At 49.4% G+C, this 19304-nt stretch overlaps 1 protein-coding gene across 2 annotated transcripts in view; it reads left to right on the top strand.

Annotated features, from left to right (window-relative positions):
* Positions 1-19304, top strand: part of Col15a1 (collagen type XV alpha 1 chain) — a 108023-nt gene that overhangs the window by 82108 nt on the left and 6611 nt on the right. For both annotated transcript variants that reach the window (XM_052716772.1, XM_052716771.1), the window contains 14 exons: positions 360-428; positions 537-572; positions 3341-3394; positions 3490-3549; positions 4236-4304; positions 4433-4474; positions 7552-7597; positions 9909-9989; positions 10476-10525; positions 10959-11051; positions 11780-11924; positions 16660-16724; positions 18931-19059; positions 19196-19255. In XM_052716772.1, coding sequence (XP_052572732.1) covers positions 360-428; positions 537-572; positions 3341-3394; positions 3490-3549; positions 4236-4304; positions 4433-4474; positions 7552-7597; positions 9909-9989; positions 10476-10525; positions 10959-11051; positions 11780-11924; positions 16660-16724; positions 18931-19059; positions 19196-19255 — 999 coding nt within the window. The remainder of the gene's footprint in view (positions 1-359; positions 429-536; positions 573-3340; positions 3395-3489; positions 3550-4235; positions 4305-4432; positions 4475-7551; positions 7598-9908; positions 9990-10475; positions 10526-10958; positions 11052-11779; positions 11925-16659; positions 16725-18930; positions 19060-19195; positions 19256-19304) is intronic.

The following is a 19304-nucleotide window of genomic DNA, read 5'->3' as shown; positions in this document are numbered from 1 at the left end:
AGGCAGACTATCCAATATGTCAGGAGCCAGGGGTTCCTGGAAGGGCATTCTATGGCAAGGGATAGATGGCTGTCCTGGGACAAGACCGGGGTCTGAGAATGAGGGCACATATCTGTTCTCAGTTAGAGCCCTTGAGGGTGCACTTGGACAGTTAACTCGACAACACCTGGGAGGCTGTTATGTCCTCCAGCAGAAGGTTACACTGGAGGGGTGGGGCTGGAGGGGTGGGGCTGGAGGGGTGGGGCTGGAGGGGTGGTCTGAAGATGAGAAGTCACGTTGGCAGAATGGAGAGGTCTTAATGACCCCTTGAACAAGGTGGCAGGAGGAGGCTGGACTTTAAAAGATTCTCTGCATTGCAGGGCGAGAAGGGCGAGCCAGGCGCTATCCTGACAGGGGACATTCCTCTGGAAATGATGAAGGGGAGAAAGGTAATTCTATCATCACACCCCGAGGGCATATATCCGCTTTGGCTTGCCATCTTTGGTTGTATCATAAACAGTGTCTTCTAAGTGACAAGTGCCTGTCTCCTGTTTTAGGGTGAACCTGGAATGCATGGAGCCCCAGGACCCATGGTAAGCTGGGTGTCTCTCCACTGGGTTGGAACGAGGGTTTCAAGCTTTTCTCGTGCTTTGGCTCAGTCAGATTGAATTGTTCTACTTGTGAAAATATAAAGAGTAATACAGTGACAGGTGGTAAAACATGTGTCTGTGTTTGTGGGAGGCGAACTACAGTGACATAGAAATCTCAGTGGTTGCCAGGCCTACAAGAGACTCTCAAAAACAAACAAAAGAGGGATGGAGAGATGGCTCAGTAGTTAAGAGCACCTGCTGCTCTTGCAGAGGACTCAGGTTCAGTTCCACTGCCCACACAGTGGATCAACCACTCACAGCTCCAGTTCCAGGGGACCTGGCCCCCTCTTTTAGCTTCTGAGGGCCACTAGGCATGCATGTGGTACACATATATACATGTAGGCAAAACACTCTTACATATAATAGTAAATAAATCTAAACAACAACAAACAGTCAAACCCTCAGTGGTAGAACACAGGAGCATCCCATTTCTCATTCTGACACAATCCACTGTGGCCAGTTCCTGCTGGACCTCTCCCCTCCAAGCAGTGACTCCAGTATCTTCTGGATTCAAGGTCACATGAATTGTCCAATTGGCAGGCTAAGACTGGAGAGAGTGGAAGAGACTGTAGAGGATGACGATCATCACTTCTAGCATGTTCTGCTGGTCAGAACTCAGATTCTTGGGGGACTCAGATGGGTAGCGTAGCTGAGTGTCCAGGGAGCAGAAGAGAGCTGGTGAGGATTGTCAGGTACCAGGGACCCACAAAGACCTTCACGTGGTGCTGCTGGGTCTGCTGCTCGATTGCTATGGGGCTGGGACATGTCCTCCTCTCTTTCCCTTTTTCTAGGCTTCAGTCTGTCCATCTGAATGCTGAATGGTTGGACTCACGCTAGACAGTATTAGAGGCTCCTTGGTTTTGCTGTTCTAGAAACAGGTAGCACACTTGGACTTATGAACACTTCTGAGTTACTTCTCCCAAGAATGAACCCTGAACTTCCCTGTCATGCATCCCCCCTGAAATGATGAAAGTGCAGGTGTGTGACCATCACTGTGGGTCAGACACTGTATAAGCTTCCTGTGGGACATCTCATTCCAGCCTCAGGTGTGATCACATAACCCTCCAACCCCAGTCTATAGGCAAGGAAACAAGGTCCCAAAGAAGATGAGCAATGTGTAAGAAAGAGGCAGGTGAGAGTCTTGAGGCCAACCTGGCATGCCCTGTATCCAGACTCCCCCCGCCCCCAACTTCCAAAAGATAAGCTGCCCTTTATTTATTATGCATTTGTTTGTGTGTTTGTTTATTGGAGCACCATGGACTGTCCCAGGACTGTCAAATTGCACAGGGGTCTGTTTGACTAAAGCTGGATTTTAGACTGTGGGAGAAAGAATCACACTCAAATGAGCACCTATGTGCTCCAAGCACATCCTTCAGAAAACCTTCGGAGGCTTTGGGTCCCTGAAGTCAGGCAGCAAAGACTGAATACAGAGTCCTAGGCCTGAGAGTGAAGGCAGATGGGAGAGTCTTGTTCCCGACTGGTTAACCACTCAGTAACCCCCAGTTCTATGGGAAATGCAAACAGTTAGTAGCGGGGCCAGCAGGCGGCTGCAGATGGCTATGGCGGGTAGCCCACTGAAGGCCAGCTTGTGCACAGCTTGCCAAGCACAGGCAGTAAGGGCACCTTTTAATTTGCATAATGCTTCCATCTGGGCTAACTGTGGCCCTAGAGACCAGAGTGGCTTACAACTCTTTTACAAATATGCTAAGGCTTGTCGCTCAAAGTGCGGTCCATGGATCAGCATTCCTGACATCACCTGGGAGCTTTGTAAAAATGCAAAGCTGCAGGCCCCAGCCCAGATACCAGCTCAGACACCATTGATCTGCACTTTAATGAGACCCAGGACACTCCGTGTACATGCGCACTTGGGAAGTGTTCCAAAGAACCACCCACCAAGTGACCCATACCCTGGAAACTCCCTCAATGTTTGCTTGTCCCTACCCTAAGAGTAATACAGACTCAAGATTCTTCATGCGGACCCCGTCTTAATGCAGAACTTCCTTCTCATCTTTTAGAGCATGCTACCCATGTTAATGGTGGTGGGCAGAGGGCCTTGAGGCCCCCAGACATAATCACAGCTACCATTCTTCAGGCTCCAGTAGGCAAAGTGATTTTCGCTGGGAGCTTGGATCAGGGCAGTGACTCAAGAAGTATGTGGACCCAGAAAACCATCACTAAAATAGGACCCTATAGCGTGGGTCAGGGACCCTGTAGGAGGACGGGGGGGGGGGGGGGGGCACCATGCTGAGGCTGGGCCTCAAAATGAGTAGGAGCAGGTTAGGAAGCGCATCCTGAAGCCGTTTCCTGGACAAACTGGTATAGGGAGAGATAGGGCTACAGTAGTCAGAACAGAGGACATGGGAACCTAGGAATGTGTGACCAATGGCAAAGCTCTACGTTCTGAACCAGCCTAGCATGTGGCCACCTGGGACCTGAGGCACTGAGCTGCTGGTTTCTTGCTATGTCGTTCACCCTGCCTGAGGGATTGGGTCCTGCATATGTAGTCTTTAGAAGAACAGGGAGAGCTGAAGGCCTGAGCAAACACTTCTAGCTGAGGAGAGGCAGGAGACAGGCGGGTGGGTGCTTCAGGATTGTTGCTCCTGTTTCTTCCTCCCATCCCTGCTTCACGGCTTACAAGAGCAAGCCCAGCATTCCAGATCTCTGGAGCCTGAGTTTCTGTCATTTGCTATTGGCGTTTGTTTTGCCTCTAGGGACCCAAAGGACCACCAGGACACAAAGGAGAATTTGGCCTCCCGGGACGACCTGTAGGTATTAGTGGTTCCCAGACTAAAGGATGGGGCATGTGGTGGCCAGGCTGCCCACAGCAAGAGCTCACTAAGGTGTCTTGTGTGCATCTCAGGGTCGCCCAGGATTGAATGGTCTCAAGGGTGCCAAAGGAGATCGAGGGATCATGATGCCGGTGAGTCCTACTGCCACTTCCCCCGTGTCACATGTCCCGGAGCTGAAGTACTGATCAGACCCTCTTAGAGAGGGTCCAGTACCCATGGAGTTCAGTGAGTGGGTTTTGCAGAATACATGTTCAGGAGTGTTGGCTTTCTCCGTCATTACTTCCAAAGATCCTTACACTTAGCCCTGCACACATCTCATGCTCAGGAGTGTCACCCAGATAACACCCATGCTGAAGAGTTTCAGTCTCCCCCATGCAGACATCAGATGGAGAGGGGAAGGAAGGAGAAAGGGATCAGAGTATCCGAGGACCCTGGTGTCCCCTCTTCTCTCCTGCACACAGCCCCAGGAATTCTAACTTTAATGGAGCATTGCTCTGGGACCTGAAATCTGGCTTCCAGTGTCAGCTTTCTGTAAGCTTTGAGCAGGTTGTGTCCCCTCTCTGGTCCTCATTATCTGTGGGGATCAATCAGGATGACATTGTTGCTCTGCTATCTCCCTCATGGTTAACAACATTTTTGCAGTATGGCCAGATGTGTAAGTGCTCTGTGGATGGGACTAGTGGACCGGAGGCAGATGTTGGTTGCTTCTAGAGGCTCCTCCTTCCCCAGCTTCCAGCCCAGTGTGTGCCGTATCCTGCAGCTGCCTCTTACTCCCAGATCCCCAAACTCAGTAGGAACTTTTATCTTCTTCCTTCAGGGTCCACCTGGCCTACCTGGACCCCCAGGACCCCCAGGACCCCCTGGAGCTGTGGTTAACATCAAAGGTGTAAGTTAGAATGGGGAGGGGGGCAAATGGGGGAGACTTTCCTGGGGACCATGCAATAGGCACCAGGTTGGCCTCCATTAGAGCTGGGTTTCCTGGTGGCCTCACTTCTCATGTTCTCTTTCCTTCAGGCTGTTTTCCCAATACCTGCCCGGCCACACTGCAAAACGCCAGTAAGTAACATGCATCTGTGTCTTCAGCAGCAGGCTAAGCACGGGTGCCAACTCAAAGAAACAGATCAGTCTTGCCTTGGGTGCCTTCCATCCCTGGATGTCCAACTCTGGTATCTTCTAGCCACACATGGACCCTTAAAGGTCTAGAGGATTCTAGACGACAGACCCTGGTAATAAAATGTCTGCACACTGGCTTCTTTTAATAGGACCAGTACAGCTAGTGTTCTGTTAGTGAGACCACATTGGCCTCATGGGCAGGAGAAGCATAAAATTGCAAACTAGATCCCCTATAACAGAAAGAAGTGATGCCAACTCATGGCCTCTGTGCTGGGAATTCGGGGCTGAAATGCGTAGCTACTCTGTTTCATCCTTCCCGAGGATTGTGTCACTGCTTACCATACCTCCTCGAGAGGGGGTTCTCTCTTCCCTTCATCATGGGAAGGCAACTCTGCTCACAGAAGCTCTCACAAGGCTAGCCCAAGGGCATAGGGCATGGGGCAGCTAGGACCACAGCTCAGATCTCCTGGTCATCAGGAAGCAGGTGCAGGCACTGTGATCTTTTGCTCAGCCTCCCCTCACCCCCACCCCACACAGGCAGTAAGCAGCACAGTCTCTAGGATTTCTCTAGTATCATAGAGACATTTATTTCTGTGAGGAAAGACGGGGACAGGCATGACTCATGGATCTGTGAGTAATCATTGTCTCATTCATTCAGTAAATATTTACTGAGCTCCCACCAGTGCCAAGGACTCAGCTAGTCCCTGGGGACACAGGGATGACCTAGACAGACTTGGTCTCTGCTTTCCGGAGTTTGCAAAGGATCATTTCAAAATATTCTTCAAAGTGGGTTTGAATTGATTCCTGTGGGAGTGGTGATGGGGCTGGTCTCTGATGCTTCTGACTGACACAGACTGGCTGGCTATGTGTTGCCCTAGGCATACGTCCAAGTCTGACTTTGAGGCATCCCAGTGGGCAGCACATGGTCCAAGCATTCTAGCCTGGAAGGCAGAGCATGGGATCCACCTGGGAACAGTGCTGACATTCCATGTAGCTCCCACTGCACCGCCAAGGGCATGTTTGTATAGATGACTGCAGAGCAGCATCTGGTTCAAGTGCAGGTTCTGCAGACACTCCAAGGAAGCTGTGCCCTCACCTCATGCAGGGCAGTAGGCTGCCTAGGTCCCACTGTCTATGAGTGTTGAAGGTCCCTCCTCCCAACACAGAGCCCAGCCACATGACCACCTCCCACAAGCAGTCCTGATGCACCAAGCGTGGGACAGCCCACCACAAACTTTAGAGTGTTTTGGGGATGCCACTGCAGTTGTGTGACCTATACTGGGAACCTGGGCAATATCCACACTTGGTGGGTGGTGTTATGGAGTTACTTAAAAAGAAGTTAATGCTAGGCTCAGAATATTTGGAGTGAGTTTTGTTTTGTTTTAATTTCTTGTGGCACACTGGGATACCATGGAGGCGTGGTTGTTTTTTACCCAGCCCTCAAAGTGGACATTATCAAACAGAAACATATCCAGCATTTCACACACACCTTCCAATTCCAGCCGTTGAATATCATGACAGTTCATACCTCACAGTTTACACCCCCACCATACCCACTTAAACAGAATCTCTGCAATGTTCCTCCTTAATTTTTTTCTGGAAGATTCCTTCCTCCTCCCAACATCTTTTCATGGTGACCCCTAAGCAACTGGCAACCCCCATTCATAATCACAGAAAGATCCTGGATCCAGGTGCAGCACCATCACTCAGCTAGGGAAACGATGGAGGTGGAGTGTGGTGGTTGCCTTTAATAGTCGACCCAGCACAATCAGGAGTCGCCCGAGAAGACATCTTGATGAGGGATTGTGTAGATCAGGTTGACCTGTCTGCGGGGGATTATCTATATTACCTGCCCACTATGGGTGGCACCATACCCAAGGCAAGAGATTCCAAACTGTGTAAGGGTAGAGAGAGTGAGCGGAGCACTCTCACGCATATTCCTTCCTTGCACTCTGCTCTTGACCATGGATTGAGTGTGACCAGCTGCTTTCTTGCAATGCTGCCTCCCTAGCAATGTAACTCCAATGACCCACAGTTGTAAACCGAATGAATCCTGTCTCCTGTAAGTTGCTTTTGCTAGGGTATCCAATCACAGTAACAAGAAATGAAGCGAAGACAAGGAGTACTGAGCAACAGTTTTGCAGGTGACTCTGCCTGAATACATGGGGTATTGGGGAGATGGTTTAGTTGGTAAAGTGCTTTCTGCATAAACAGGAAAAATCGTGTTTGATTCTCAGAACCTGATGGTGGGGGTGGGGAGCCATGGTGCTGCACATTTGTAACCCCAGTGCCAAAGAGGTAGAGACGGGAGGGGAGGGGGACAGTGGTATGCTTGGGGCTCGCTGGCCAACTCCAGGCCAATGCCTCAAAAAAGCTCCTGAGGAATCACCCCTAAGATTGACCTATACAGTACAGAGAGAGAGAAAGAGATGGGGGAGGGGAAAAGGGCAGGGATAAGGGAAAGACTGAGAATTATATTATCCAGAACTGCTTGGATTCCAGACCCTGTACCTAATGAGGAGTCCGTAATAGCCCCTCCAATCTAATGACATCCTTGTTATTTATCACTGCAACCCCTGCCAGGACCTGTGCCTTCTGGCTGTCTTTGATTACACTCAGTAGCAGACGACTGGCCCAGCTTCAGAGCTGGCTCAGAGCTGGCTCGGACGCTTGGCCTCACTCGTGAGCCAATTCTAATTGATAAGGAAGGAGGCCAAGATGTTCAGCGTTGGCCAGCGCTCTCACAAACACTATCTGAAGGCCCCGGGTTTCCCTTCTGCTGAGATTTTTGGCCAGGAGTCTGGATGCTGTGTTCTTGAGGCCAGCTCCATCATGGGTTTCCCCACTGAGGGCCTGGGATGTTGTGTTGCGGGTGCTGGAGGATCTGGAGCTCCAGAGCCAAGTCCAAGCCTGGCCCTGCATCATCTCCTCCTCTGCAATATGTCCCCAAGACTGTGACTGCCCAGACAAAAGCTGGGGTAGGGCTTCCAATGTCTGACCGGGCCTTTCTCTCTCCCTAGGTTGGTACTGCTCACCCTGGCGACCCAGAGCTTGTTACTTTCCACGGTACACACGCTTCTTCACTGTGCTTCTCTGGGACATTCCTGATCTAGTGCCTATAGCTGTTTGCATGTGTCTAGTGCTGGCCACAGATGAGGTGGTTGGGAAGGGCTGACTGAGCATGGGGGAGAAGTGGCAGCTGAACTGTGGGACACATCTGTCTGGTTTTCTCATGTACCTGTGCGTCCTGGTTAAACCTCCTGGGTAACAGGAAGCTCTCCCTTTGTTCATTTCTTTGCTAATCTGTTCAGAAGACAGACATGGATGCCTGCTTAGTGCTGTCCCATGCTTCTCCTGCCTCCTCAGCCCTTTAATCTTTCAGGTGCCAGGAACCATTAAAACTAGATATAGGACAGAAAGAATGATTCAGTTGGTAAAGAGCACTCACCTAGCATGGGTGAGTCCTTAGGTTTGATCCCCAGTGCTGTGAGGAGCCAGTAAGGCAAGGCATGGTGATACATACCTACAATCCCAGCATTCAAGAGGTTGAGGCAGGAGGGTCACAAGTTCAAGGTCAGATTCTGTCCTCATTGGTCCATCGGAACCTGCATTCTCCTGTCTCCAGGCAGAGCTTGTGAGAAACCTTGCTCAGTGTGTGTATATATGTGTGGGTGGGTGGAGTGGGACGGGGGTAGGGGTGGAGGTGGGGGTTAGTAAATGTTAGCATGCTCAATCTCTCAAGAGCACACCAGAGAGGGACAAGCCTGTCAGAGAGCAGTCACTAACCTCCTCCACCGACGCTCCTTGTCACACAGTGTCTGGTTTTTAGTGGAAGCAGCAAAATACTCACAGCTCAAATAAGGGAAAGCCTTCCTTAATCTGCAATCCCCTGCAGCTGGGCTGTGTCACCCTGGTCTGCCAGGTAGGGGTCTCCCTAATGAGGTTTTCTGTCACTTTGGTTGCCAAGTCCAGGCCGTGTTCTGACTTGGTGCTCAGACCTGCTTCAACGTCACTTTCCCCTTCTTGTTGGGTGAACCTTGTTTTTTATGGGGTTTTGTTGTCATTTGAGACAAGACCTCTCTATGCAGCGCTAACTGGCCTGAAACTCACTCTGTAGATCAGACTGGCCTTGAACTCAGAGATCCACCTGCCTCTGCCACTTGACAGCTGGGATTAAAGGCTTGAGCCCCACTGTGCCTTTGGCTTGATTTAGGATTATTATTTGGTGGTGGTGGTGGTGGTGGTAGGCCTTGGGTGGGAAGGGGAGCTGGGTTTGCCTTCTCAGATCCTCAGGTGTTCCCTGTCCTGTGAGGCTACCCTGGGGTGGGGGGGTGGGGTGGGGGGTGGGGCAAGAACAGAACTTCCTGGATGTGCTGGCCCTGGGGAGAGGTGGTATTCTTACTTCTGGGTATTACTATTGCCTCTCAGGGGAGCCCCTGTGGCTGCCTTCTCGCTAGCTTCTTGTTCACTGCTGGCTGTGGCTTAGGTGGGAACCCACAGTCCTCTGCTTAGGCCCTTCGTCTAAGCAGCTCCCAGACATCAGTGGGACCTGGGGCCATGTGGCTGCCCTTCCCTGCTGCTCTTTCATCACATCTTTGGTGCTGATGGCCGTTCCGTTCTCCTCCATGGAGGAAACCTGGGCCCACAAACCTCACGACACCACCTGTAGACTAGAGAACACTGAAAGATTTATCTGTTGCACTTTTTAGGGTCATAAATTGGGAGGTCTCACATCCACCCTTAGGTCCCATCAAGGGGGAGGAAATAGATGCCTTCCCTCCCCAAACTCTGTTTTCCTATAAGCCTCCCTTTCCTATAAGCCTCTCTCCCATCAGGAGTAGAGGAAATGGTGGATTTGGAAGGCCAGCCCCTCAGACTCATTGCTCCCTGTCACTTAGGGGGACATGTGACCCACAGGGGGTGTTCATCCCTCAGCCAGCTGTGTAAGTGAATGACTCAGCCCCCTTAGCTCAACTGTGTCATCACCCCCGGGAGATTTATCTGCTCCTCAAGACACCAAGCTGTACAGGCCCAGGGGAGCTGAGACTGGAGAGCTGAGCGGGATTGGGCCTCAGTCTGTATTCACAAACTGCCCCAAGGGTGTGTGAAGTCAGCCTCTGCTGAGTCACAACAGCCCCTGATGAACTCAACTCTGTATCCCTCTTCTCTGTGACAACATTGCATGACTGTGAACTGGGTCAAGATCTGGAAACCTGTCTAATGCACTGATCATGGCCATCTGAGGCTCTCTCCTACCCGCTGGCTTCCCTGGGGCCTTCTGCTCTGATGGACTTTGCTAAAGGGGTTGGTTCTGAAACTTGACTTCCCACAGCCTATTTTTCCTCGTTCTTAAATGTGTGTGTGTGTTTGGTGACAGGTGTGAAAGGAGAGAAAGGGTCCTGGGGTCTTCCTGGTTCGAAAGGAGAAAAGGGGGACCAAGGAGCCCAAGGACCACCAGGTATGCCTGCTCCTGTTCTAGGCCTTGCTAAATCAGGCTAGCTATACAAGCTGGCCACCCAGCCCACGAGTGCTGCGGGTTCTAGTGAGAACCAGTCTGGGACCCGACATGTCAAAAGCAGAGCATTGTCAAGGGAGACCAGGGCCTAGGGCTGAAGGTAGAGTACCGCCTAGTATGCTTCCATGCTCAGGACCCTGGCTTCCGGCCCCAGAACTACAGGCAGGGTGGGGGCGGGAGGGAGAGGACTGGCTTTCTGTTGTTGTTGGTACAATATGGTACCGAGAGAATCAGGGACTCACCCAGGATCCTGCAGTCCCTGGGTAGTGGGGCCTAGCTTAGGACTGGAGATGCCGCCAAGCCTAGTGTCAACTCCAATAAACCAACGTAGTGTCGCTTTTACTAAGAGATAACCACCGTTACTAACTTGGAAATTCTTTGATATCTTTGCCATTACGATGGTGAACTTACGAAGCATTTCTTCTTCAGGTCCTCCAGTTGATCCAGCTTACCTGAGACATTTTCTCAACAGCTTGAAGGTGAATATTGATTATTAAATGTTTGGTCTATTTCCTAGTCTGTCTGTTGTTGCTGAAACTGAATACCACAGACTGGGTAACTTGGAAAGAATAAAGGTTTCTCTAGCACACGGTTCTGGAGATCTAGGGCTACTTACTGGTTGGGATTCTGCAAAGTCCCAAGACTATGCAGGAATCACACAGCAAGACAGAACCAATATGCCAGAGGGTCTGTTTTTATAGCAAAGACGCTCCCTAGATCACAGGTTACTCCGTTAACCCAAAGACTTCACCTCTCATTGCTAGCAATATACAAGTTTGGGGGTGACATTTCTACCACATGGAATTTGGGGGTCCCACTGAAACTGTGGCAGCCTGTGACTCGGTTTCTTGAGTTTCTGTGAGAAAAGGTTCAGGCTAGTCTGACTGCGGCCTCCCATGGTCTTTCTCCCAGGGGCAGAATGGAGACGCAGCCTTCAGAGGAGAGTCCAGCAACAACCTCTTTGTATCTGGACCTCCAGGCCAACCAGGACATCCAGGCCTGGTTGTGAGTAGTGACTCCCTGGGGACCTGTGACTTTTCCTGTACCCCGCCCCCAATATAAGTAGGTGATTTTGGAGTTGAAGTCAGTGTGGTGCATACTCAGGCACAAGCAGGCTCTCCTCCTGTGTTGCTGGTTAGTGGAACATTAACTCAGTCTCTAGAGCATAACTAGGCTATGCGAAGTTAGCGAGCCCACAGGCGTTAGCCATGCAAACTGTGGCAACTTCACTCTGCACAGAGCCATCAGTAGTGAGGGGTTACCTCAGAGGATAAACAGAAGGCACCAGCAATAGCTTTAGAAGGACTCTTTGATTCTGGTGACATTGACTGAAGGTAGAGCTTATCCACAGGCCTGGTCTTTGTAGATGAGGCCGGTGGGTGGTGGCAGGGGGGTTAGGGGGCACATCAGCCATCCAAGAGAGAAGAGCAAGGTTTGCCCCAGGTTTCTGACCTTGGGGACCACATGGCTGACCTCGGCTCCAGCTGCGTCCTTAACTTACACTGTGGTGTGAGGCAAGTCCTCTCCACCCTGAAGGCTCAGTTCCTTCGTGTGTGGAGTGAGAAAGCCAGATTAGATCTCCAGGGCCCGTCTGGCTGCCCGGGTTCCCTGGTGTGTTTGGACTCCATGCCTGGGCTGCTGCTCGCTGAGACTGACACCACCTGCAATGACTGGATCTTACAAATATCCTCATAAAAAGAGATTTCCCCATGACTATGTGTTTGCCTCAACAGGGACAGAAAGGAGAGGCTGTCGTGGGGCCCCAGGGGCCCCCAGGAGTTCCAGGCCTGCCTGGGCCACCTGGCTTTGGGAGACCTGGTGTCCCTGGACCACCAGGACCCCCTGGGCCACCAGGACCTCCTGCCATCCTGGGTGCAGGTTAGTGCTGAGTGGTGCCTCATTCCTTGTGCCTCTGCCCTTGTGCTCAGGGTGGCTCACCTGGGTGGCATGTCAGAGCCTCCCTGTCTAACAGGGCTGTTTGCTGGAGGGAGCCTACCTTCTTCAAAATGGATGTAATTCAGATAGTATAGCATACATCCACTTCAAGGGTCCAATTCAGTAAGGTTGCAGGTACTCACAAGTCATGCAGCTGTCACAATTGCTTAATTCTAGACATTTCATTACACCAAAAAGAAGCCTCATGGGACGGAGCTAAAACTCAGTGGTAGAGTATGGGGGAAGCCTTAGGTTTGAGACAACGAACTGAAAGGAGGAAAAAAGGAAGGAAGGAAGGAAGGAAGGAAGGAGACTGTTTTTGCTAGAAGAAGTTACTTCCCAGATCTGCTTTTTGTCTCTGGATTTTCCTATTCTGGACATTATACATAAACCCTATGTGCTGGCTAGTGCTAGGTCAACTTGATATCACCTAGAGTCATCTGAAGGGAGGGAACCCAATGGAGAAAATGCCTCCATAAGTTCAGGCTGTAAGGCATTTTCTTAGTTAGTGATTGATGGGGGAGGGCCCAGCCCATTGTGGGTGGTGCCATCCCTGGGCAGGTGGTCCTGAGTTCTATAACAAAGCAGGCTGAGCAAGTCACGAGGAGCAAACCAGTAAGCAGCATCCTTCCATGGCCTCTGCATCAGCTCCTGCCTCCAGGCTCCTGCCCTCACTGCTTTTGATGATGAACTGTTATATGAAACTGTAAGTGAATAAACCCTTTCCTCCCCAAGTTGCTTTTGGTCATGGTGTTTCATGACCTTAACTAAGATACCATATAAACAGAATCATATAATCCAAGGCCTCTTATGTCTGTTTCCTTCACTTAGCATGATGATGTTAAGGTTAATCCATGCTGTAGTATGTTTCAGTTCTTCACTCCCTTTTTCTGGCCATCTTATTGGTATACGTTTTTCATGTATTCATCTATCTATTAATGGTATTTGAGCTGCTTTGATTTTCTAGCTGTTTACATAATACCACTCATGAAGACTTGAGTCTAAGGTTTTGTGTGAACATGGCCTCAGTTCTCTGGGGCACATACAGAGTGAAATTTCTGGGTCATAGGCAACTCTGTTTAACTCTCTGAGGAACTTCCAGACTACATTTCAAAGCAAATACTCATCATTTTACCTTGCTGCCAGAGCCGGGGAGGGTCCCAGTCTCCTTCACCAGTACCTGTGAGGCTCTGTGGATAGGTCACACCTTTTCAGTGCTGATAGCTGTGAGGTGCTAGCTCACTGTGGTTTTCTCTGTGTGACTTTCATTGAGTTTCCTGAGTGCACAATAGTGTTGAGCATCTTTGCACAGATTCTAGAACCTTCCTGGCTGTTTTGTTAATGCTTTAAAGATCTGGATGTCCTAGGTAGGGTTACTATTGCTGTGAGGAAACACCACAACCAAAAGCAAGTTGGGGGTGAGGGGAAGGGTTTACCTGGCTTTTACTTCCACATTATAGTCCATCACTGAAGGAAGTCATGACAGGCACTCAAGCAGGGCAGGAGCCTAGGGACAGGAGCTAATTGAGGGGCCACGGAAGAGTGCAGCTTACTCAGGCTGCTTTCTTATCAGCCTAGGGATGGCACCACCCACAATGGGCTGAGCCCTTCCCCATCAATCACTAATTAAGAAAATGCACTACTGGCTTGTGTACAGCTTGATCTTATGGAGGCATTTTCTCAATTGAGGTTCCTTCCTCTCTGATGACTTCAGTTTGTGTCAAGTTGACATAAACTTGGCTTAAGGACCAGTATTAATTGTCACTCTTGGTGCAGAATCCCATTCAACTCTTGGAACTTCTAGGATGCAAATGCAAAAATGAGAGGAACTAAAGAAAATATGCACCCACTGCCCAACACCAAGTGCCAGGGAGTTTGCCGACCATTTTACTACAGTTTTCCTGTAATTTAGGAAAACTAATCGTGAGGCTTGGGGAGGTAACTCCTGGAAGCGCTCGAAGTGGTTGCCACGGCAGCATGGGCACCCAAGATCCCCAGAACTTCTGCAAAACCGTCAGGTATGATGCACGTGTATAATGACAGTGCTGGAGAGGTGGAGACAAGAGGATCCTGGGGCTCGCTGTCAGTCAGCCTGGCCTAATTGGTGAGCTTCAGTGGGAGACACTGACCCTGTCTTAAAAATGAAAAGCAAAAAGCAGGTGGCACCTGAAAGAGGCTAACACCTAAGATTGTCCTCTGACCACCATACACCCTGGGTGTGTGTGCAGGTGCAAACACACACACACACACACACACACACACACACACACACACACACACACACACACACACACAGACAACTAGTAGCTTTATTTTATAGCTAGTAAGTGGCCCCCATGGGATCTGAGCCCAGGTACCTGTAGCTCCAAGGCCTAGGCTGTTCTTAATGGGCACATGGTGGGCACTCTACAGAGACAATAAAGCTGAACACCCCTAGTCCCAAAAGCTCAAGTGTGAAATACTTCAGTACCCCAAACCTTGTGAGCCCTGGTGTGGTGCCACAGGTAGAAACTCTGTACCCTGAGACTGTTTAATGTCCAAAACTATTATTTAAAACATTGAGGACTCAGACTTTATCCTGGTGGTCAAGTGCTTCTCTGAAGCCCTAAAGTCAATCCCCAGGACCACACCAAAATAAATAAATAGAATGTAAAATTACTTTTAGTTTATGACACTGGCCCCATCCCCAGGATATTTCATGTATATATAAATATTCTAAAACTTAAAAACAAAAAACAAAAACTCTGAAACACACCTTATCCGGTAGCAGCAGTAAGCACATGACTGCTTCTTGATGATTGTGTTGGCATGAGCCAGGTGTGGTGGAGCATGTCTAAGGGAGACCCACAGTGCCTGGGTGTCAGGGAGAGCCTTGCAGAAGGTGGCCTTGGGGCTGGCTTTAACATGGCCTTGGCTTTCCTGGTTGAAAGCAGAAACAAGGCTCAAAGCAGGTTAAGCGGAAGGAAAGTTTTCTGGCTGGAAACGGGGGCTAAGCAAGCAGCTTGTGTGATGAGTAGACCGGAAACTGGACCCCAAGAGCAGCCCGAAGCTAAGACTTACACCCTGCAAGGATGCTCTAGCCATCTCGTGTCTCTCTGCATGTACCAGCTTCCTCCTTGTTCCCCACAGACCACATCCTCTGCACAGAGGGGAAGATGGTTGCCGACAGCTTAGTGCTTCCACTATGAGCTGGAAATCATGAGCTGCTTTCTCAACCCTAGTCTGAAATATCTTGGGATAAAGCAGTTCCAGGAAAAGATTCTAACTGGCTTGTTGAGTTAGGTGCCAACTTTGGACCAATAATCATCTATAGTCAGGAGGTAGGACCATTTCTGTAAGGAAATGGTTGTGGGTGTGAAGGGAAAGACCTCGGGATAAGACCATAAAGACTTTGATCCTGCAAAGGAAGGTGCTGGGTAGATAAAACCAGATGTGCCAACAGGGCCTTGATGAATGCATAGGCGTTGCAGAAGATACGGGCATTTGGCACAGGAAACAGAGGATCTGTTGTTCACAAAAGCACCACTTTAGGAGGATCCAAACACCTTGCTGCACTGAGCAGGGATTGCCTTTCACATAACACATGACAGGTCACAGTTTATAAAACACTCGCATAGACACTACCCACATAGTCTTCCCAGTGATGGTGAAGGGAGATGAAGGGGATATTATTATAACTCTAAGGAGGCAGACACTGAAACTCGGAGAGGATATAAGACTTGTTCAAAGTCATTCGTGCTCAAGGGACACATGGCTAGGACCCACATCCAGGTCCTTCCTGACCCTGTATCCACTGGCCACTTACCACTGATGTGTGGACATTCAGGCCCCGTGTTGGAGCCGAAGACTTGCTTGCAATGTCCTGAAGAGTCAATGCAGTTGTTTTCTAGGACTTAGAGAGACATCTTTACATCTGCCAAGAGCTTTGCAGATGCTGGAGGGATGGGGCTTAGAGAGGCAGAAGAAAAACAAAGGAGAAATACTTCTAACACTTCTGCGTTTGCCTTTCAGCTGGACGCTTATGCCCCCTCATTTTTCTGGAGATTAGTCTGGCAGCCTTGAGCTGATTTTTAAGGGTCCTGTGACACTACAAGAACTAAGAAGCCCTGGCCAGATTGCAATGTGCATTCCTAGCCTGAATTTCACTGGTTCTCACCAGTATGCCAATGGACTGTTATAGTAGAGGGAATGTCTGCCAATGTCTGGCAAACAGCCTTTGGGAACCTGCTGCTTAAATGCACAGCTGGCAATTGACACCCTGGTCATCACTCCTGTCACCATCAACCTGGGCTCTTTCCTCTCTGTGGCCCACTTCCTCTACTTGGTGGTCACATGCTTTGTCTCTTGAATAAGCTGTATGAGTCAGGGTATTTTCAGGTGCAAGTAACAGAAAGTTGGACTGAAACTGGCTTTTACAAATAACCACCAATGGGATTGCCTTACAGTCCTGAAAAGTCTTGGGCACAGCTTCATCCTGGGTGATGGTGAAGAATTGCAGCTCTTCCCCTGAGCCAGTCAGTATGGTCCTAATCTCTTGCTGGCTCAGATCCCCAGGTTCCAGTTGCAAGGTGGCTAGTCCACAGCATGGAAGGACTCTGAGCCCCCTCTGGGGGTCAGCAGGGACCCCTTGTACCAGACACTGTGCTCTATATAACTTCTCTCTTTTGTCTTGTCTCAGCCGTGGCTCTTCCAGGCCCACCTGGCCCTCCAGGACAGCCAGGACTCCCGGGATCCAGAAACTTGGTCAGTATCTTGTGTATTAACCACTCCACATTGGATAGACTTACCTCAGACTCTGGTGACAGTGTTTGGGGGGACAGAATCCCTTTTATTTTGGAATTAGAACTCTCCGACAGGGGCTGTGGATGGAGCTCAGTGGGTTGGCTGTTTTCCTATTGTAGGGAGGCGTAGTTTGATCTCTAGCACCACATAAAACCAGACATGGTGGTGGATAGATGCCTATTGTCCTAGCACTTAGGAGATGGAGGCAGAAGGATCCAAAATTCAAGGTTGTCCTCAGCAATACAAGTTAGAGGCCAGTCTGGGATACACGAGACCCTATCTCTAAACAAACAAACAAACAAAAACAAATAAAATTCCAGGACAAAAGAATGTGTCATTCTACCAGTAAATAGATGGCCATTTATTTCCTATTCAGACAACTTGTTCAATAAAGAGCTACAGAAAACAAAATGATTCGTTATTGAAGTTATAGCCTGTGAATCTTTAAGTGACCGAAACCCAATCATGTTCTATTTTTAAAAACAGTGCACACACGTGTGTAAACACCACCGCAAGTGCTTTGATGGTCACACTCACCCCAGGTTGTTGCTCAGCTGGCGCACGGCTCAAGTGCATTCCCAGCCCCACGGTGCATGCCAGGGTATGGTTTGCCCGCACTGATACAATGCAGAGAGACAGACAAGCCCCTACCAGACAGTCTGCAGTCCTGGAAGCCTCTTTGGTAGTTACTGGGTTTCATTCTTAAAAAGACTGACTCTCAAAAGACAGACCTGTCCAGTCAATGACGAAACTCAGCCACTTTCCTCTTTGGGGGATTTCCATACCACTCTGATGACTGATGTTATTGTCAAGGTGAGATAAAAGGGGTTTTTTTTGTTTTTGTTTCTGTATTTTTTCTCAGTTGCAATGAGACTCCTGGCTGATAGGTCCTTGAGACTTGGTGCTATTCAGAATCTTTTCTGCAGCTTCAGCCTCCTGAATCTGCTTCTAGATATGCTAAACGGCTGCCATTCTTATTTTAGGCAAGTTTTGAGACAGAGACGCTGCAAGCCTCCGCTTTTTAAACACATATTTAATATTGCAACCATCCAGCTAGACGAAAGACTTAAGTGCTCAGTATGATTGCCCACTTGCTTGCGTTTCTTACCCCAAATGGAAATGGATCTGAAAGTCACTAAGGAATGTGAGATGACGCCATTAGCCAGCGTAGATGCTACAGAGCTGTGTTAAAAAAAAAAAAAATCAATGCAAGTGAAAAAAAAAAAAAGCAATGTACTGATGATTTTGCTAAAACCAAAACCCAGCAAAGATAACTCTGTTGCTACATCTTTATCTTCACAGGAAATTATCATTTGTGTTTTTACTCATTTTTTATAATTTAGACTTGTGGCTCAAAGCAATGCATGTTTTTATTTCATGGAAAAGAACTCCCTTAGCCAAGCATGATAGCACACTCTTGAAATCCCAGCACTTGGGAGACTGAGGCAGAAGGATTATGAGTTCAAGGCATGTCTTGGCTACAGGGAAAACGTCTCAAAAAACTAGGGGCTGGGGAGAAGATCAGTGGGTCAAGTGGCTGGCACACAGGCATGGAGATCCCAGTTCAGATCCCCAGCATCCACTTTTAGAAATAAAAAGCTAAGTGTGGTTGTGCACATCTATAGCTCAGTGCTAGGGGAGTGGGAGCAGAGACAAGTGGATCACCCAGAGCTTGCTGGCTGGCCAGTGTAGACACTCAGTTAGTGCTGGGTTCCGTGGGTGACCTTGGCCAGAAAGATAAGAGAGAGAGCAAGTGATAATGTAAGAGGCCCCATGTCTACCTCTGGCACCTCACCACACACACACACACACACACACACACACACACACACACACACACAGAGAGAGAGAGAGAGAGAGAGAGAGAGAGAGAGAGACAGAGACAGAGACAGAGACAGAGAGAGACAGAGAGAGACAGAGAGAGACAGAGAGAGACAGAGAGGAAACAACCGTGGTCTGATGATATAGTTCAGTGGTAGAACACTTGCCTAGCATGTGCAGGCCCTGGGTTTGAGCCAGAGCACTGAAAACAAACTAGTTATTAGTGAAGTATCATTGTCCAATGCAATAAGCCTTTTTCTCGAATGAGGGGTTATTTATAGAAGAGGGGGTGCATCACATTTTGCTGCTGCTTGGTGACAGTTTGGAATTTAAAATGACCTGACAGGTCACGGCACTCAGCGACATGGGTGACATGCTGCAGAAAGCGCACTTGGTCATAGAAGGAACATTCATCTACCTGAGGGACAGTGGAGAGTTCTTCATTCGTGTCCGAGATGGTTGGAAAAAATTACAGGTAATTCTTAAGCTTCCTTTGTAACCCTCTCCCCTCCAAACACTGGATGTACAGAGCCCTCCAGTGGTGCCAGTTTTCTGTCTCAGAAGCTGTTTCTTACAGCTGTTGCATTTGTAACCTCTTCCTTCTCTTATAGCTGGGAGAGCTGATCCCCATTCCTGCTGACAGCCCCCCACCACCAGCGCTTTCCAGCAATGTGAGTAGCTCCTCTGCCTGCTCCCTGAGTGCCCCTGAGGCCCTGTGCC

This window comes from Peromyscus californicus, unplaced genomic scaffold (genome assembly GCF_007827085.1).
Source record: "Peromyscus californicus insignis strain IS unplaced genomic scaffold, ASM782708v3 Scaffold_5__1_contigs__length_169319896, whole genome shotgun sequence".
Lineage (NCBI taxonomy): Eukaryota > Metazoa > Chordata > Mammalia > Rodentia > Cricetidae > Peromyscus > Peromyscus californicus.
The sequence above is the reverse complement of the archived record's forward strand: the minus strand, read 5'-3'. Positions and strand labels throughout refer to the sequence as shown.